The 14146-nt window shown below is 31.9% G+C and overlaps 1 protein-coding gene across 1 annotated transcript; it reads left to right on the top strand.

Annotated features, from left to right (window-relative positions):
* Window positions 1–9685: 9685 nt before the first annotated feature.
* LOC145594326 (putative expansin-B2) lies at window positions 9686–14146 on the top strand. Its single transcript, XM_081650659.1, has 4 exons — window positions 9686–9860; window positions 10322–10434; window positions 13049–13239; window positions 13822–14146. The coding sequence occupies exons 1-4, from the start codon at window positions 9686–9688 to the stop codon at window positions 14144–14146; spliced, it is 804 nt and encodes a 267-aa protein (XP_081506785.1).

The raw sequence follows: 14146 nt of genomic DNA, 5'->3' as shown, positions 1-14146 counted from the left end.
TTGACTGCAAAAAGCTTCACTTCAAGTCATGAGATGAGGTTTTCTAAATTATTCACGAGTCCAATTGAGATTAAATGCCACGAAAACTTAAAACAAATATTTTGTGTTACTCCTTTCATTTCGCAATAGTTAATTTGAACACTCATATCTCTGATACCATCTTTAATTCATGTGTTACACACAAGAGTGATCATATATCGCAATGGGGGCAAGTTTTGATAGGTCTAAGTAGCATCTTAACTTCTTATTAATGTTTGGTAGACCACCTAATCTTCGTTTCATTAAGAACTCCTGATCATTCATACAATCATACGTCAAATTGTTAACAATAATATGATTCAACAACATACAAATATAAGTTCAGCAAATATAATTTTGTCTCAGTAAAAATAATTTCATTTCAGCAAAAATAAGATGAAGTAAACATAGCCTAATTCTTCTTTAAGAAAACTAAATTTTACTAAACTGAACTTATTTTTACTGAACTAAACTTATTTTTACTGAACTGAAATTATTTTTGCCGTCAAAAAAAAAAAAAAAAATTTACTTAATATTATTTTTTAAAGGCGAAGAGAACATCGCCTAATGAGATCTAAAGTTTGGTATGAAAGGGAAGAGAAAATTAATTTGAAGCTTGACATATTTGAATTTTTTTTTTCAGCCCAAGTTCATCCAATTTTGGGAGGAAGGTTTTGTGAAGACAGATTCACTTCCATTTCCAATCCCTCCATTTTCTATCAATTCTCAGTTAGTAATTTTTAATTAGAAACACACAAAGGAATCCATTTTTTTTCCCCAAACCTAAAAGGGCCAACACATCATTAGGGTGGGTTCAAATGGGTGGGTTCAATGAACCGATCCATTTTCTGAAGGAAAGAAAATAATTTTTTTTTTAAAAAAAAAGAAAAAAATACACGTTTTATAGTATATTAAAAAGTGTTATCAATCAATCAATCAATAACTATATACTAAAAGACACACCAGCCATGACACATGTCATCTCCTGGTGTGTCCATAGTATATTTTTTTTAAAAAAAATAAAAATTAATTTAAAGAAACAAATAATATGACAAAGATACAATAATGACAAAGATATGAATATATATTCCCACCATCAATTATCTCACAGAATTAAGGAAACAATAATAATCACCAAAAAAATATTTACTAAATATACCATGATTATCTTAACATATATACAGTGACATATAATTATTTACTAAAATAAAAATTAATTATGCAATTTTTCCCTTAAAAAAAATCTTTGATTTAACAAAAGGAAAATTCAATTTTAAATATGCAGATTTAAGAAGGATACCCTTCAATAAAAGACTTAACAAAGATTAAAATAATAATAATAATAATAATAAAAGTTCAATAGACACACTAGCAATGACACATGTCAATTTCTGGTGTATCCTTAATATATTGTTTTTTAATAATTAATTATTACAAAGTATAGTTTATTTAAGGAAATTATTTTAAAAAAAATGTTTATTTTTGTCAACTATATAAAATGAGCAATAATTTTTACCATTCTTATTCAAGTTTGTTCAAAATATTTTAAACAATTTTTATATTTTATGCTATAAATAAATTAATTTGTCAAAAGAAAATATGAGGTAATTAAAATAACCGTGCATGGCACGGGAACTAACATAGTATAAAATAAATATTTGTGTACAAAACTCTCAACATATGGTGTTATAGCTCAATTGTATTTTTAACCTTGGTTCATAACTTGAGCCTTTGAGGTCATGGATTTAAATCCGATCCTTTAGGCTTCTTTTTTTATTTTTGCTTTTTGTGTATTGGTATTTTAGCCTTCTCTTCTATTTTTTATATTGATTTTTTATTTGTGTATTGGGATTCTTTGGGTTAAAATCCTTTAGCCTTCTTTTAATACTTTTACTTTTTTGTTTAAAATTTGTGCATTGCGATTTTAGCCTTCTCTTTTATTTTTATTTTTTTTATTTTTGTTTGTAATTCGTGTATTGAGATTTTTTGGTACTAGTATTAGATTGATTTTTTAAATTTAGATTGTTTTGGACTTTCTGTTAGTTTTTTTATGTGTATTAAAAATTCAAAATGTTATAGACTACCATATTACCATTGATATATGAATAATTTTGGAGTTTATCATTTAATTTTTCATTTAGGGCATGTTCTTTTCAGCTTAATTTCTGTTCAGTTCAGTTTAGCTCCAATCAGTTCAGTTCAATTTAGTTCTTAATTTCCCTCTTTCATAAACAATTCATTTCGGCTCTATTCACTTCAGTTCAGTTCAGCTACAATCAGTCCAGTTCAGTTTGGTAAATCAGAACAGACCCTTATATAATAAAAAAGTTTAAACAAAAGGTTTTGTGTGAGGCCGGACTCACGTGAGACCGGGCTCAATAACAAAAGTCCAATAAAAAGACGCGGGCTAACTAAACCCGATCGCGAGGCCCGCAACACCAAAACATGATAGTGGACTCACGTGAGTCCGTCTCACCCAAGACTTTACCTGATTGAAATACAATTATATCAAATAAATATTATATGGAGTTAGATTTACATCACAATCACTCGAATTATGCTTAACGCTTAACGTAGATTGTGGAGTTTCCACTATGATTTTGTTTTAAAAATTTTTTTTAGAGCTTTTTCCGATTTTGAACCCACACTTCAGAATTCTTAAATACGCTATGCATCATAACAATAACAAATTTTTGTTAAGTCAATACAAGTACTGAATAGCCATTGTGGACCATCAATAGTTTGAACTTTTGCTACCATTTCAATTGCATAGCTAGTTTACTTATTTAGCTCCCATTATTTGGTATTGCCGACCTCAAGCTTGCTTTTATTGGGTAGAACCACATTCTCATGTTGTTCCATGTGCTTTCTACAAAATTCCTTCTCTTGTTCTTTGAAATCATCATCGCCCAATTCCGATTTTATTGACACTCTTCTTTATATGGCAATGAGTATGCCTTTCTTCACATCATCAAAAGTTAAGCATTGTATATTTCATCCATTATTATTTATTGATAATAAAACATAATTCCAATTCAAACTTGAACTGATGGTTGAAATCCAAAGTCCATTTATATACTCTATAACGACCCTCATGAGAGCCCTTTGGACTTGAAGTGTGGATACAGCATAGGTGACGGCTCAAGGCCCCTAAAAAAAGCGCCTCTAATTAATTAATTATATACTACCTCCGTTAAATGTTATGTACAACTTTTGCCAAAAACGGATGATCAAGGTTATGTGCAACTTTTCATTTTCTTTCCTATTTTAGTAAACAAAAAAAAAACTTAAAATGACTGATATACCCTGACTTAAAAAATCAAATTCAAATAATTAAGTGGAGTGGTCCCATTTTCTCTTTCTCTTTTTTAAGTGGGGTGGTCCCATTTTCTCTCTCCCCTTTCTTTTATTATTTCCCATTACACTAGCTAATCTTAGCCCCTTAAATCTCGTCTTGGTAACCGCAATCCCCTCCAAAGTTGCACATAACATTTAACAGATTTAGTATATAGTTAACCAAGAGATAATATAAGTGGATCAGTGGTAATGTTGTGTTTATTATATTTTCTAGACCAAAATTCGTATATCCGTTAGAGTTATAACTTTTTTACACTATTCAAGGAAATATAATACTCCCTCCGTCTTTAAAAACTTGCTCCATTTCTATTTTTTACACTATTCATTCTAACTATTTTGACTAATGTTTGTGATTTATACATAAGAAAAAATATAGTCTTGTTGGTACTTGTTGGAATCGTCTTAGTGAATAGATTATTAATTTTCAATTGTTAGAATTTATACTTATTGATAATTAAAGATATTATTGATTAAAGATTAATGTCGGCATTCGTGCCTAAGAGTAATGGAGCAAGTATTTAAAAACGGAGGGAGCGAGTAGTACTCTCTTTGTATTTAATTACCTGCTCCATATCTTCATACATGAATTTTTAAAAGAATTAGTAAAAAGTATTTTAATTACTTGCTCCATATCTTCATACACGAATTTACTTGCTCCACATTTTAATTATTTAGAGTAATAATTTTAAAATTAAGCCCTGTTCACTAACCTAATTTTTGTTGAACTGAATTATTTTTGTGAAACAAAAATACATTCTACCGAACTTCAATTATTTTTAACTGAACTAAATTTCTTTTTACTGAATTGAAATTAATTTTACCGAACTCAAATTGTTTTTACTGATTTTCAATTATATTATTTCCTTGAACTACTGAATTTTTACTGAATTGAACTTATTTTTACATAGCTTAAATTATTTTTAATAAGTTGAACTTAATTTTACTGAAGTGAAATTGTTTCTATTTAACTTAAATAGTTATGAAAAATTATCTTTGGTAACACCTAAATTTAAAATTTTCCTCTTTGGTGAATTGGAAAAAACATTATAATCTTTGGTAATCTTGTATTACTGATTACCAAATATAATAACTATTTTAATTAAAGTTATATCCATGTTTATTTTTCCTATTGTTTTAACGACTAAAAAAATAAATAAAAAGTCAACCCCAACCAATCATTCATCCTTCCCTCGCCCCCACCCCTACCCCCACGCCAACCCCAGCCCCTTTCTCACTGTCGCATATATACCCACCCTAGAACCCCTCCCATGCCGGCAAAACACCCTAGCCACCCTCCCATACTCGTTGAGTCACCCCTTTCTTTTCCCCTACCCTAACACCTACCCTTTTCCTTTTCCCCCACCCCAGAATGACCCCTTTCCCCTACCCCGAAACCACCCAAATAAACGTAGTTTAAGTTTTGGGGGTTTAAGATTTGGGGTGTTTTTAGGGTGTAGGAAAGGGAAGGGCTGGGTCAACGGGCAGAGGAAGGTGAGTGGGATGGGGTTGTTGACATCAAAGGGATTTGGGGGGTCGTCCGGCCTGGTGAGAGGGGATAAGGGATAAGTGCTAACTGGTAGGAGAAGCAAGGGTTGATTTTTTTTTTTTTTTTTAAATTATTCTAAAAATATGTTAAATTAAATGTTAAAAAAAATAAAAAATAATAAAAAAAATAAAAAAAATCTTAACTATAGTTAAAGATTAAGGGCATGTTCTCTTCACATTCAGCTTAATTTCCGTTCAATTCAGTTCAGTTCCTAATTTCCTTATCTCATAAACAATTCAGTTAAGCTCAGTTTAGTTTAAATCAATTCAGCTTAATTAGCTCAATTCAGCTTAGTTCAGTTCAGTTCAGCTCAATTTAGATCAGTTCAGTAAATAAGAATAAGCCCTAAATAAAAAAAAAATTCATTAATGTCATAATAATGAACTTTATATAAGAAGAAAATAAATAGCTCAGTGTTACTAAAGAAAATTTCCCAATTATTGTTACATAATGTTATTTTTTTTAATGTGAAGTGAACATGGCCCTATTTTGTGACCTGGGCGTTGCTAGCTGCTTAAGGTGTTACTTTGACTAATTAAATTATTATTATTATTTGTTGTTGTTGTTGTTGTTGTTGTTATTATTATTATTATTATTATTATAAAAATATCAAAAAAAACCTACAAAGTCAATCAATTTACAAGAAATTGGTGGGGACCCAAGATACAATCTGGGCCCCCACCGTTCTAGCTATAACGAACCCGATCATGCTGAAAATGTGAGCAGCTGCACGAGCACCAATATCCTGAGGCGTAGCAAATGTCTGAACCCGCTTCAGCAACGCAATATCATCCTTCTCTAATTCCCCCAACGAAGAAAAGGAGAAAGGAAGAAAACCATACCAATAGCCTGCAACGCGCCCCATACTTGTCCCGTTTCCGCTGAGCCGCCGCCGACACAACACGATCAGGAACGAAGTTAGACAACCCCGATTGTGTCAAAGGTGAAGACCCCGTCAAGTCAACACATACATCAAGGCCTTTATCCCAGGAATAAAGCAACACATATGTTGGTCGTAGAGCCCCGTCGTTCCCTCTAATCAACCTAACGTTAAGCGACTTTCGAGTAGAAATCCCAGACCGAAAACAAATATCAACAAGAGTGTCACGAACAACGACGTGCCGATGTTTAATACCCACTATCCCAACACAAGACACTACATGATCCCCATAAATATCCCCATCAAATACCCTTGAGTAAGTAGAACACGGTGTTGAAACGGAGAACAAAGGAACACCCAACCGATAACAAAGAACATTACGATAAGTTTTACCATTCATAGTTTGACCCAAACTCGATATCGGGATCGTCCGCAACCAGGCCGAAGAGTGATTCCCTGTTGGGATTTTCATAAGGCAACCTAACACGGAGATAAGGAGCAAGTGGATTCCGCAGATGCAGTGACCTTCGTGAAATATGTATCTGCCAATTTTTTCATGAGTCTGGGCGCAGCGATCTCACTAGGGTTACTCATAAGGTCAGTCTTCGCAGTCCTATTAAAACTAAGAGCACCATTGAAGGCCGGTCTTGAACCAATAACACCAAAATTGCGAAGAAGCGTAGCCTGAAGACCAGAAAACTGGAGACGCGACGCAAGGAAAGCATAATGTTGAACATCACCCGCCAAATAGACACTCAAACCACCATAAGCAAAAGGTAAGGTGTCAAGCCGCCATTGTCAATCACCAAAACTAGGGCCCGAAGCAGTTACAATACGCTCCAAAGAAGCCCAAATTATTTTTTATTATTATTATAACAAAAACCTACAAAGTCAATCGATTTACAAGAAATCAGTGGGGAGGCAAGATACAATCTGGGCCCCCACCCCTCTAGCTATAGCGAACCCGATCTTGTGTGAAGATGTGAGCATTCGTACGAGCACCTATATCCTGAGTCCTAGAGAACGCTTAAACCCGCTTCACGCAATAGCGTCCTTCTCTAATTCCCCCATTGAAGAAAAGGAAAAAGAAAGAAAATTAAACCATAGCCAATAGCCCTGCAAGGCTGCAACGCGCCCCATACTTGTCCCGTTTTCCCTGAGCTGCAGCCGACACAACACCACCAGGAACGAAGTCAGACAATGCTATTTGTGTTAAAGGAGAAGACTCTGTCTAGTCAACACACACATCAAAGCCTCTATCCCAAGAATAAAGCAACACATCTGCAGGTCAAAGAGCCTCATCGTTTCCTCTAGATTGTCAACCCAACGTTAACCTCCTTTCGAGCGAAAATCCCGGCCCGAAAACAAATTTCAACAAGGGTATCACGAACAACATTATGCCGATGTTTAATACCCACCATCCCTGCACAAGACACTGCATAACCCCCAAAAATATCCCTATCGAAAACTCTTGAGTAAGCAAAACACGGTGCCAAAACGGAGAACAATAAAATACCCTACCTGTAGCAAAGAATAGAACGGTAAGCCTTACTATTCATAATCTAACCCAACCTCAATGTTGGGACCGCCCGAAACCAGACAGAAGTGTGATCCCCCTGCTTAGATTTGCATAAGGAAACTTGACGTGGAGATAAGAAGAAAGTGGATGTTGCAGAAGCAGTAACATTAGTGAAATATATATCTGCCAATTTCTTCACGAGTTTGGGGGCAGCGATCTCTATATAGTTACTCAAAAGGTCAGTCTCCACAAATCCTATTAAAAAGACTAAGGGCATCATCAAAGGCCAATTCCAAACCAACAATACCAGATTCGCGAAGAAGCGTAGCCTGAAGACCAAAAGACTGCAAACGCGACGCAAGGAAAGTATAGTGTCAAACATCACTCGCTTATTAAACACCCAATCCTCCATAAGTAATAGGTAATGTAGCAAGACGCCATTGCTAATCACCAAAACCAGGCTCCGAAGCAGTTACAATGCGCTCCAAAGATACCTGTAGGGCCACATCAAAAGAAATCTACACCACTTCAAAAAGATGAGGGGGACAAGTGCGCACCCAACCTACAAAAAATTATTATTATTATTATTTTTATTATTATTATTATTATTATTATTATTATTATTATTATTATTATTTCTGTATTTATTGTTTTTAACCCTTTTGTCAAGTAACGGGTCGGCCCTATTGAAAGAAAATCCACCCTAAAGCTGGGATTATTTCTTAATAATCAAAAGTTGGGATTGTTAAAATAAAATGTTTCCAATTTTGGAATTTTTAAAACCAATATTTCATATATATTTACATTATAAAAAAATATTAATTAATTTAAAAAAACCACAAACAAAATTTGACCATAATAAATTTGACCATTATTGTTATTGTAATACGAGTATTATAATTTCCGACAATAAAAAAATTCTTTCAAGCTCTTTGACAATAAATATGGTAAAAATACTCAAAGTAACATCCGGGGCAACGCTCGGGCCGAACACTGGTTATGTCTTATATGCAACTTTTAGGTATTAACTAGTGAGTAGTCTGAATGTTTCCCCCGGTTGCTATTGTTGTAGACGTGCAATCGTTAAATTTTTAGAAGCTTCTCAAAACTATATTTGTCATTGTTAGACTAAAATTGAGTAATTCTTTGATTTTTTTTTTTAAAAAAATAAATAAATTAAATTTTGTAGCTTGGACTTATATGATTTTTTTTTTTCATATTAATAACATAATTGATATTGACTTAGATGGTTAAATAGTTATATACTTGTATGTTATAAGAGGTTGACAATTCGAACCTCATTATCCTTACGTTTTTATCTGTAATAATGTTGGTTGCTTGGGTGATGTGGCATTGTTTGAGTGATGATGTGGCGTCATGAGATGTTGGGAAGATGACGAGGCACAACAAAATAGACACTACGTGGCACATCAACGTTCTTAGGAACGTCTTTTAATATACTAATATAGATTGTATAGATTGTGATGAAATATAAAAAAAATTCAAAAGTTACACATTATATATAACAGAGGTAGTATTAAATTACCGTCTTTGATTTTTTTTTTCAATATATAATTGTTGATTATTTTCATGTTTTGTTTTAAATACTATGAAAATTTCTTTGTAATTACCATATCATTTTGAATAACAATAAGATAACTTTTTTTTTTTTGAGGCAAAATAATAAGATAACTTTTGTGTGTTGCTACTTGCTAGCACATTTGTTTATAAGAGTAACATTTAATCATATTTTGTGTAGCCTCAATTATTTACAAAGATGACCTCATTTTGTGCATAAGAATAACCCTAATTTATTAAATGATTTTAGTTAATTCTTATATGCAACAAATCACACTATTAATTGAGGCTACACAAAATGTGGTGTGGTCATGTCTCATTTAATAAATTAATTAATTGCTTAATAAATGGGATTTTAGTTTTTATCCAAATAATGAACACCCCTACTCAGTGTTGTATGAGTACAAGTAACCGGAAAAAGATATTTTACAGATTTAAATGCTGAGGTATTTTATTTATTATTATTGGTTATATTTAATTTTAAGAAAATGCTAGAAGTGTATTATTTTAAAAAAAAAAAAATGCAAATGTTGCGCTAAAAGGTATTTTGGCAATGCATGAGCCAATCACAAAATGGAATAAGATTCTATTTTAATAAAAGTGTATTTTATATCTACAAAAAATACCAAAAGTGGGTTAGTGGCCTACGTAATAATAACCCCCGAAGGCACTTCTTTGCTATAAATAGCAAAAACAGACAGTACCTGAAATAATCACAATTTTCTTCACTATTAGTAACATTATTACGTACGTAGTAGTAATATTACGTACTAAGCATAATTTTATAATGGCTTATATCTATAATTACGTCTTTACTCTTATTTTTGCTCTTCTTCTTAATTACACTAATTGTCTAAACCCCAAATTACTTAATATCACCGGTGATTATCGACGCGCTAATTCTTATTGGCTTCCTGCTCGTGCTACATGGTATGGAAGCCCCAATGGTGCCGGTAACGATGGTATGGACTGTCTCTATAATTGTGATTATTGAAAGCAATAATGCTTTTTTTTTTTTTTCCTTCTAATTTGCGTTTTTGATTGTATGTTTATGATTAATTTTGTTCCGCTTAAGAGTAATGAACGTAAAATTTTTGAAAAATTCTTAGTGCTGGTCAAAAACTACTAAAGTATATATACATATTTTGCGAGACAAAGTTTTCGTTAAATTCGAGTTAACTAGTTTGAAAGGAGAGTAAATGTTACAAGGATAATTATATTGAATAATAAAAAGCTTAGCAAATTAAACACTTGCTTTGGATGAGGAATTGAAGAACTAAGTAATTAAAGCTATTTATATTGATTTATATATATAATACATACAAAGTATGTATTTATATATAAGTTGAAATATCAAAGTATAATAACGGAAATGTGATTTGCATTAATATTATGAAATTTTACAAGAAATGAATGAATGTAGGTGGAGCGTGTGGTTATTTAGATTCAGTGGAAAGGCCTCCATTTTCAGGCATGACATCATCTTGTGGATCCTCCATTTTTGCGTCTGGTGATGGATGCGGAGTTTGTTATCAGGTTCTAATTTATTTATTTATTTATTTATTTATTTATTCTTTTATAAAATATTTTGTTGTATACCAATTATTGGTTGCGTGCATAACATAATTACATACGGAGTATTATTGATATGTATATTCGGTTGCATAGTGTGCCCTTGAAAACATAAAGGTTAAATTCAAATAACATGGATAAAAATTGATGAGCATATAAGGGGTTTAATACTACAAATTCTTTTAAAAAAAAACATTAGGGCTAAACAGCAAAGAACATAATACTAAAAAAAAAAATGTAACTAGAACATATCTTATTTCTATTCATTTAAAAAAAAACCATATTAAAGAAATATATGTAGTAAATGTTACTATAAAATTTACCAATACATATGAATTATTAAATGTTTATATTATTAAAAATTATATATAGAGATAATTTGAACAATTATCCACGTGATTATGTTTAATCTTATGTAAAAATTCACCAACGAATATTGGTCAAAGTAATGTATGTAAATAGTGCAAAAGTCAATACGGGGCACTTAATTTTTTTCTGACTAGGTTGTACTAAAAGGATCGTCATCGAAAGCTAGAACATCTCCAGGGCATTTTTCAGTACTCTCATGTATGTATTAAAAATATATATTGTCCTATAATTTGTTGTTATAATTTACTAAATATTAGCTTAGCTTAGTGGTAAGGGAAGAACCTTTCAATCTTGAATAGAAAGTTTAATCTTAACAAGAATATTCTGAGAGTGGAGATCCCCTTACCCTTACACCTCATGCGCTCTTACAGCATTTAGTCATCTAAAGTGAGTCGGGTTAAATTGTAAGAGGTTCTTGATTAATCAGACAATTCTTCTTAGCTAAAAAAAAAAAAAATGTTGTCAATATAAATAAATAAATAAATAATAGTGTATACTGTATAATTTAACGCTTAATTACATAAGCTGTCTGTTTTCAAAAAAAAAATTACATAAGTTGTCTTTTTTGATTGGGTACACGTACACCATCTAATTTGCCATTAATATATGAAGTCGTAAAGGGAACTCCATTTTCAGTAACTTTCTTTTCTTTCTTTCTTTTTTTTTTTTTTTTTATTGACAAGCTCAATAACTCTTTCCTACCCTTGAAATATGTTCAAATTTGTTACACTAGACAGATAAAAGATATACGGCGTAGAATAAGCCTTATTTCAAAATTTCAATTGTATTTGTTTTTTATGGCAATATTTTCTATTGTATTTAGTGCATGGATTCTGTAGTACACTACACTTGGCCTTTCAGCTTGACATCTGTCCAATGTCCAGTAAAATGATTTGGCTCAATACATAATTAAAGTTCATGGACCAACACAACTCAAATTATAGTGATGGGCGTAGATGTTCTCCACAAAAAGTAAAGGAACTTAAAAAAAAAAAAAAAGGAAATACAAGTATATAGAATGGATAAAAGAAACCTGAAAATAATGGTATATGACAATATAATTATACAAGAATTGTGGCCAAAAAAGGATTTGGGCGAAAATAGGCTCAATAATTCAATATACATCGTATATGTTTATTAATTATAAATCCCTATATAGTATATTTTATTTTTTATTTTATATTTATTTTTTTTTTTGTTTTGAGAACAATCCCTATTTAGTATATATACATTTTACGGAGTATTAAAAAGTGAATAATGTAAAATTAAAACATTGTAGCTAAAAAACAATTTTAAGTAAAAGGTAGATAGGCTTTAGATTTTAGCATCCAGTATCCAGTGTTTGTACCCTTTATATCCAAGTGAATGCTCTATCCTCCATACTCAGAATTACTCTACTTTTTGTATCTCATATGACTATCAATTTTTTTTTTTTTTTAATGTTATATTATCATTTTTGGTATCATTTTGACATACAAGTATGTATTATGCTATTTTTACTACCCTTAATTTTTTTCCCTAATTTGACTCTTTTTTCATCACAAAAAGATTCCAAATGACAATAACAAAAAGATCCGAGGGAGTATTAGGTTTAACCACATTTCATTACATATATGTTGTTATTATCTTAATTTGTTAAGGTAATATTAATTTCGATATATATATTATCAAAATTTGAACTTTATATGAACTTTATATGATCTTTCTAGTATATAATTAAAGTTAATAATAATCAAAAGTGTCGCTTTGATACACGTCAATATTATGAAATAAAAATAATGTGTGTACAGAGAAATAAAAAAAGTTGGTAGAACATTAAGGAACAAATAGAGTATTATAGCAGAAGAATATTCCTATTTCTTAATAATATGAAGAAGTTAACTGAACAAGGGAAAAGATACTTCCTTTGCTTTCAAAACTTCAACTCGCCTACTGCAAACTCTTGCTCCTTTTATCATCTTCATAGACAAAATTTGTTTATTAAGTGGTAAGACTGTAAATAAATGAACTAAAACGTCTAGTCAACATGACATATTTGTAAGTATATCAATAACTATAGAATCCATATATATCAAGGTGATAAACTTATAGTATTTTCTTTGCAATTATTTTGGGTCGGGATAATTGCATAAAGTAAAAGTAGTCCATGCATGTGATGATAAATATACTATACTATACCCATTTTAAAGATGATTCATGTTTAATATAGGTAAAATGCACCGAGCATAGTGCATGTTCAGGAGAAGGAGTGATTGTGACGATAATAGATCACTGTCCAGGTTGCCGCCCTTCAGATATGGCTCATTTTGATTTGAGTGGAAAAGCTTTTGGTGCCATGGCTAAGTATGGCCTTGCTGACCAACTACGAAACGCTGGTAATCTTTACATCCAATACCAAAGGTAACAACCAAATTAACCATACGTGCCATCAACAAGTTAATTGTGTATATGTATGTATGCGTGTATGTATGTATGTCCATGGCCCGGATCAAACAAGACTTGACCTAATTGTATGAAAGGTATAGGCTGAGGCTACGTGATCAAATTCTATTAGAGAGCACTTTGAGGTGGAAATTTTCTTTTCTTTCCCCCAATCCTAGATTATTTAGCCTGTTAACGGCTAAGTGTAAGACCAAAGTTGTTTATACGATGTTATTAAAGTCTTGATTCTTGAACTATATATGCATAAAAGTGCTTAAAAAGCATGCAATGTACTCGACCCATAAGGCATAACACCATGCTAGCAATCTTACCATGAACATAAGAACATTTCACATGAACTAGCTATGTCGAACTGTACATTTAGTAGACACTAAATCCTCCATTAGGTTATTACATTTCAAAACACGATGATAATTCTTATTACTCCGTATTACTTATAACATGATAAAGTAAGAACATTCCATAAATTTCTCCTAAACCTAGCCCAACATTTTCTTTATTTAAATGTTGTACACAATGTAACACGTACATATGGTGCAGGGTTAAGTGTAACTATCCGGGAGTGCCAGTGGCGATAAGAGTGGATCCGGGTTCGAACCCACACTACTTTGCATTCATAATTGAGTATGAAGACGGGGAAGGAATAGAAAGCGTGAAGTTGAAGCAGCAATATGGTGGATGGATCGATGTGCCACGGTCGTGGGGTGCAACATGGGTACTTAATGCACCAAATGCTCTTGAACCTCCTTTATCTTTGCTGTTAATTGAAGCTAGATCTGGACAGGCCCTTCCTTTGTACAATGTCATCCCTTGGGGCTGGAGTCCGGGCCAAACATATCGATCCCATGTTAATTTTAGGACTTAA

The sequence above is a fragment of the Chenopodium album genome, chromosome 19 (genome assembly GCF_948465745.1).
Source record: "Chenopodium album chromosome 19, dcCheAlbu1.1, whole genome shotgun sequence".
Lineage (NCBI taxonomy): Eukaryota > Viridiplantae > Streptophyta > Magnoliopsida > Caryophyllales > Amaranthaceae > Chenopodium > Chenopodium album.
The sequence above is the reverse complement of the archived record's forward strand: the minus strand, read 5'-3'. Positions and strand labels throughout refer to the sequence as shown.

Excerpts from the sequence above, each read along its gene's own strand:
- LOC145594326 (XM_081650659.1), top strand. The coding sequence starts at position 9,686 with ATGGCTTATATCTATAATTACGTCTTTACTCTTATTTTTGCTCTTCTT. Across the intron at positions 10,435-13,048 it reads GATGCGGAGTTTGTTATCAG|GTAAAATGCACCGAGCATAG; the intron begins GTTCTAATTTAT and ends TGTTTAATATAG. Across the intron at positions 13,240-13,821 it reads CTTTACATCCAATACCAAAG|GGTTAAGTGTAACTATCCGG; the intron begins GTAACAACCAAA and ends CATATGGTGCAG.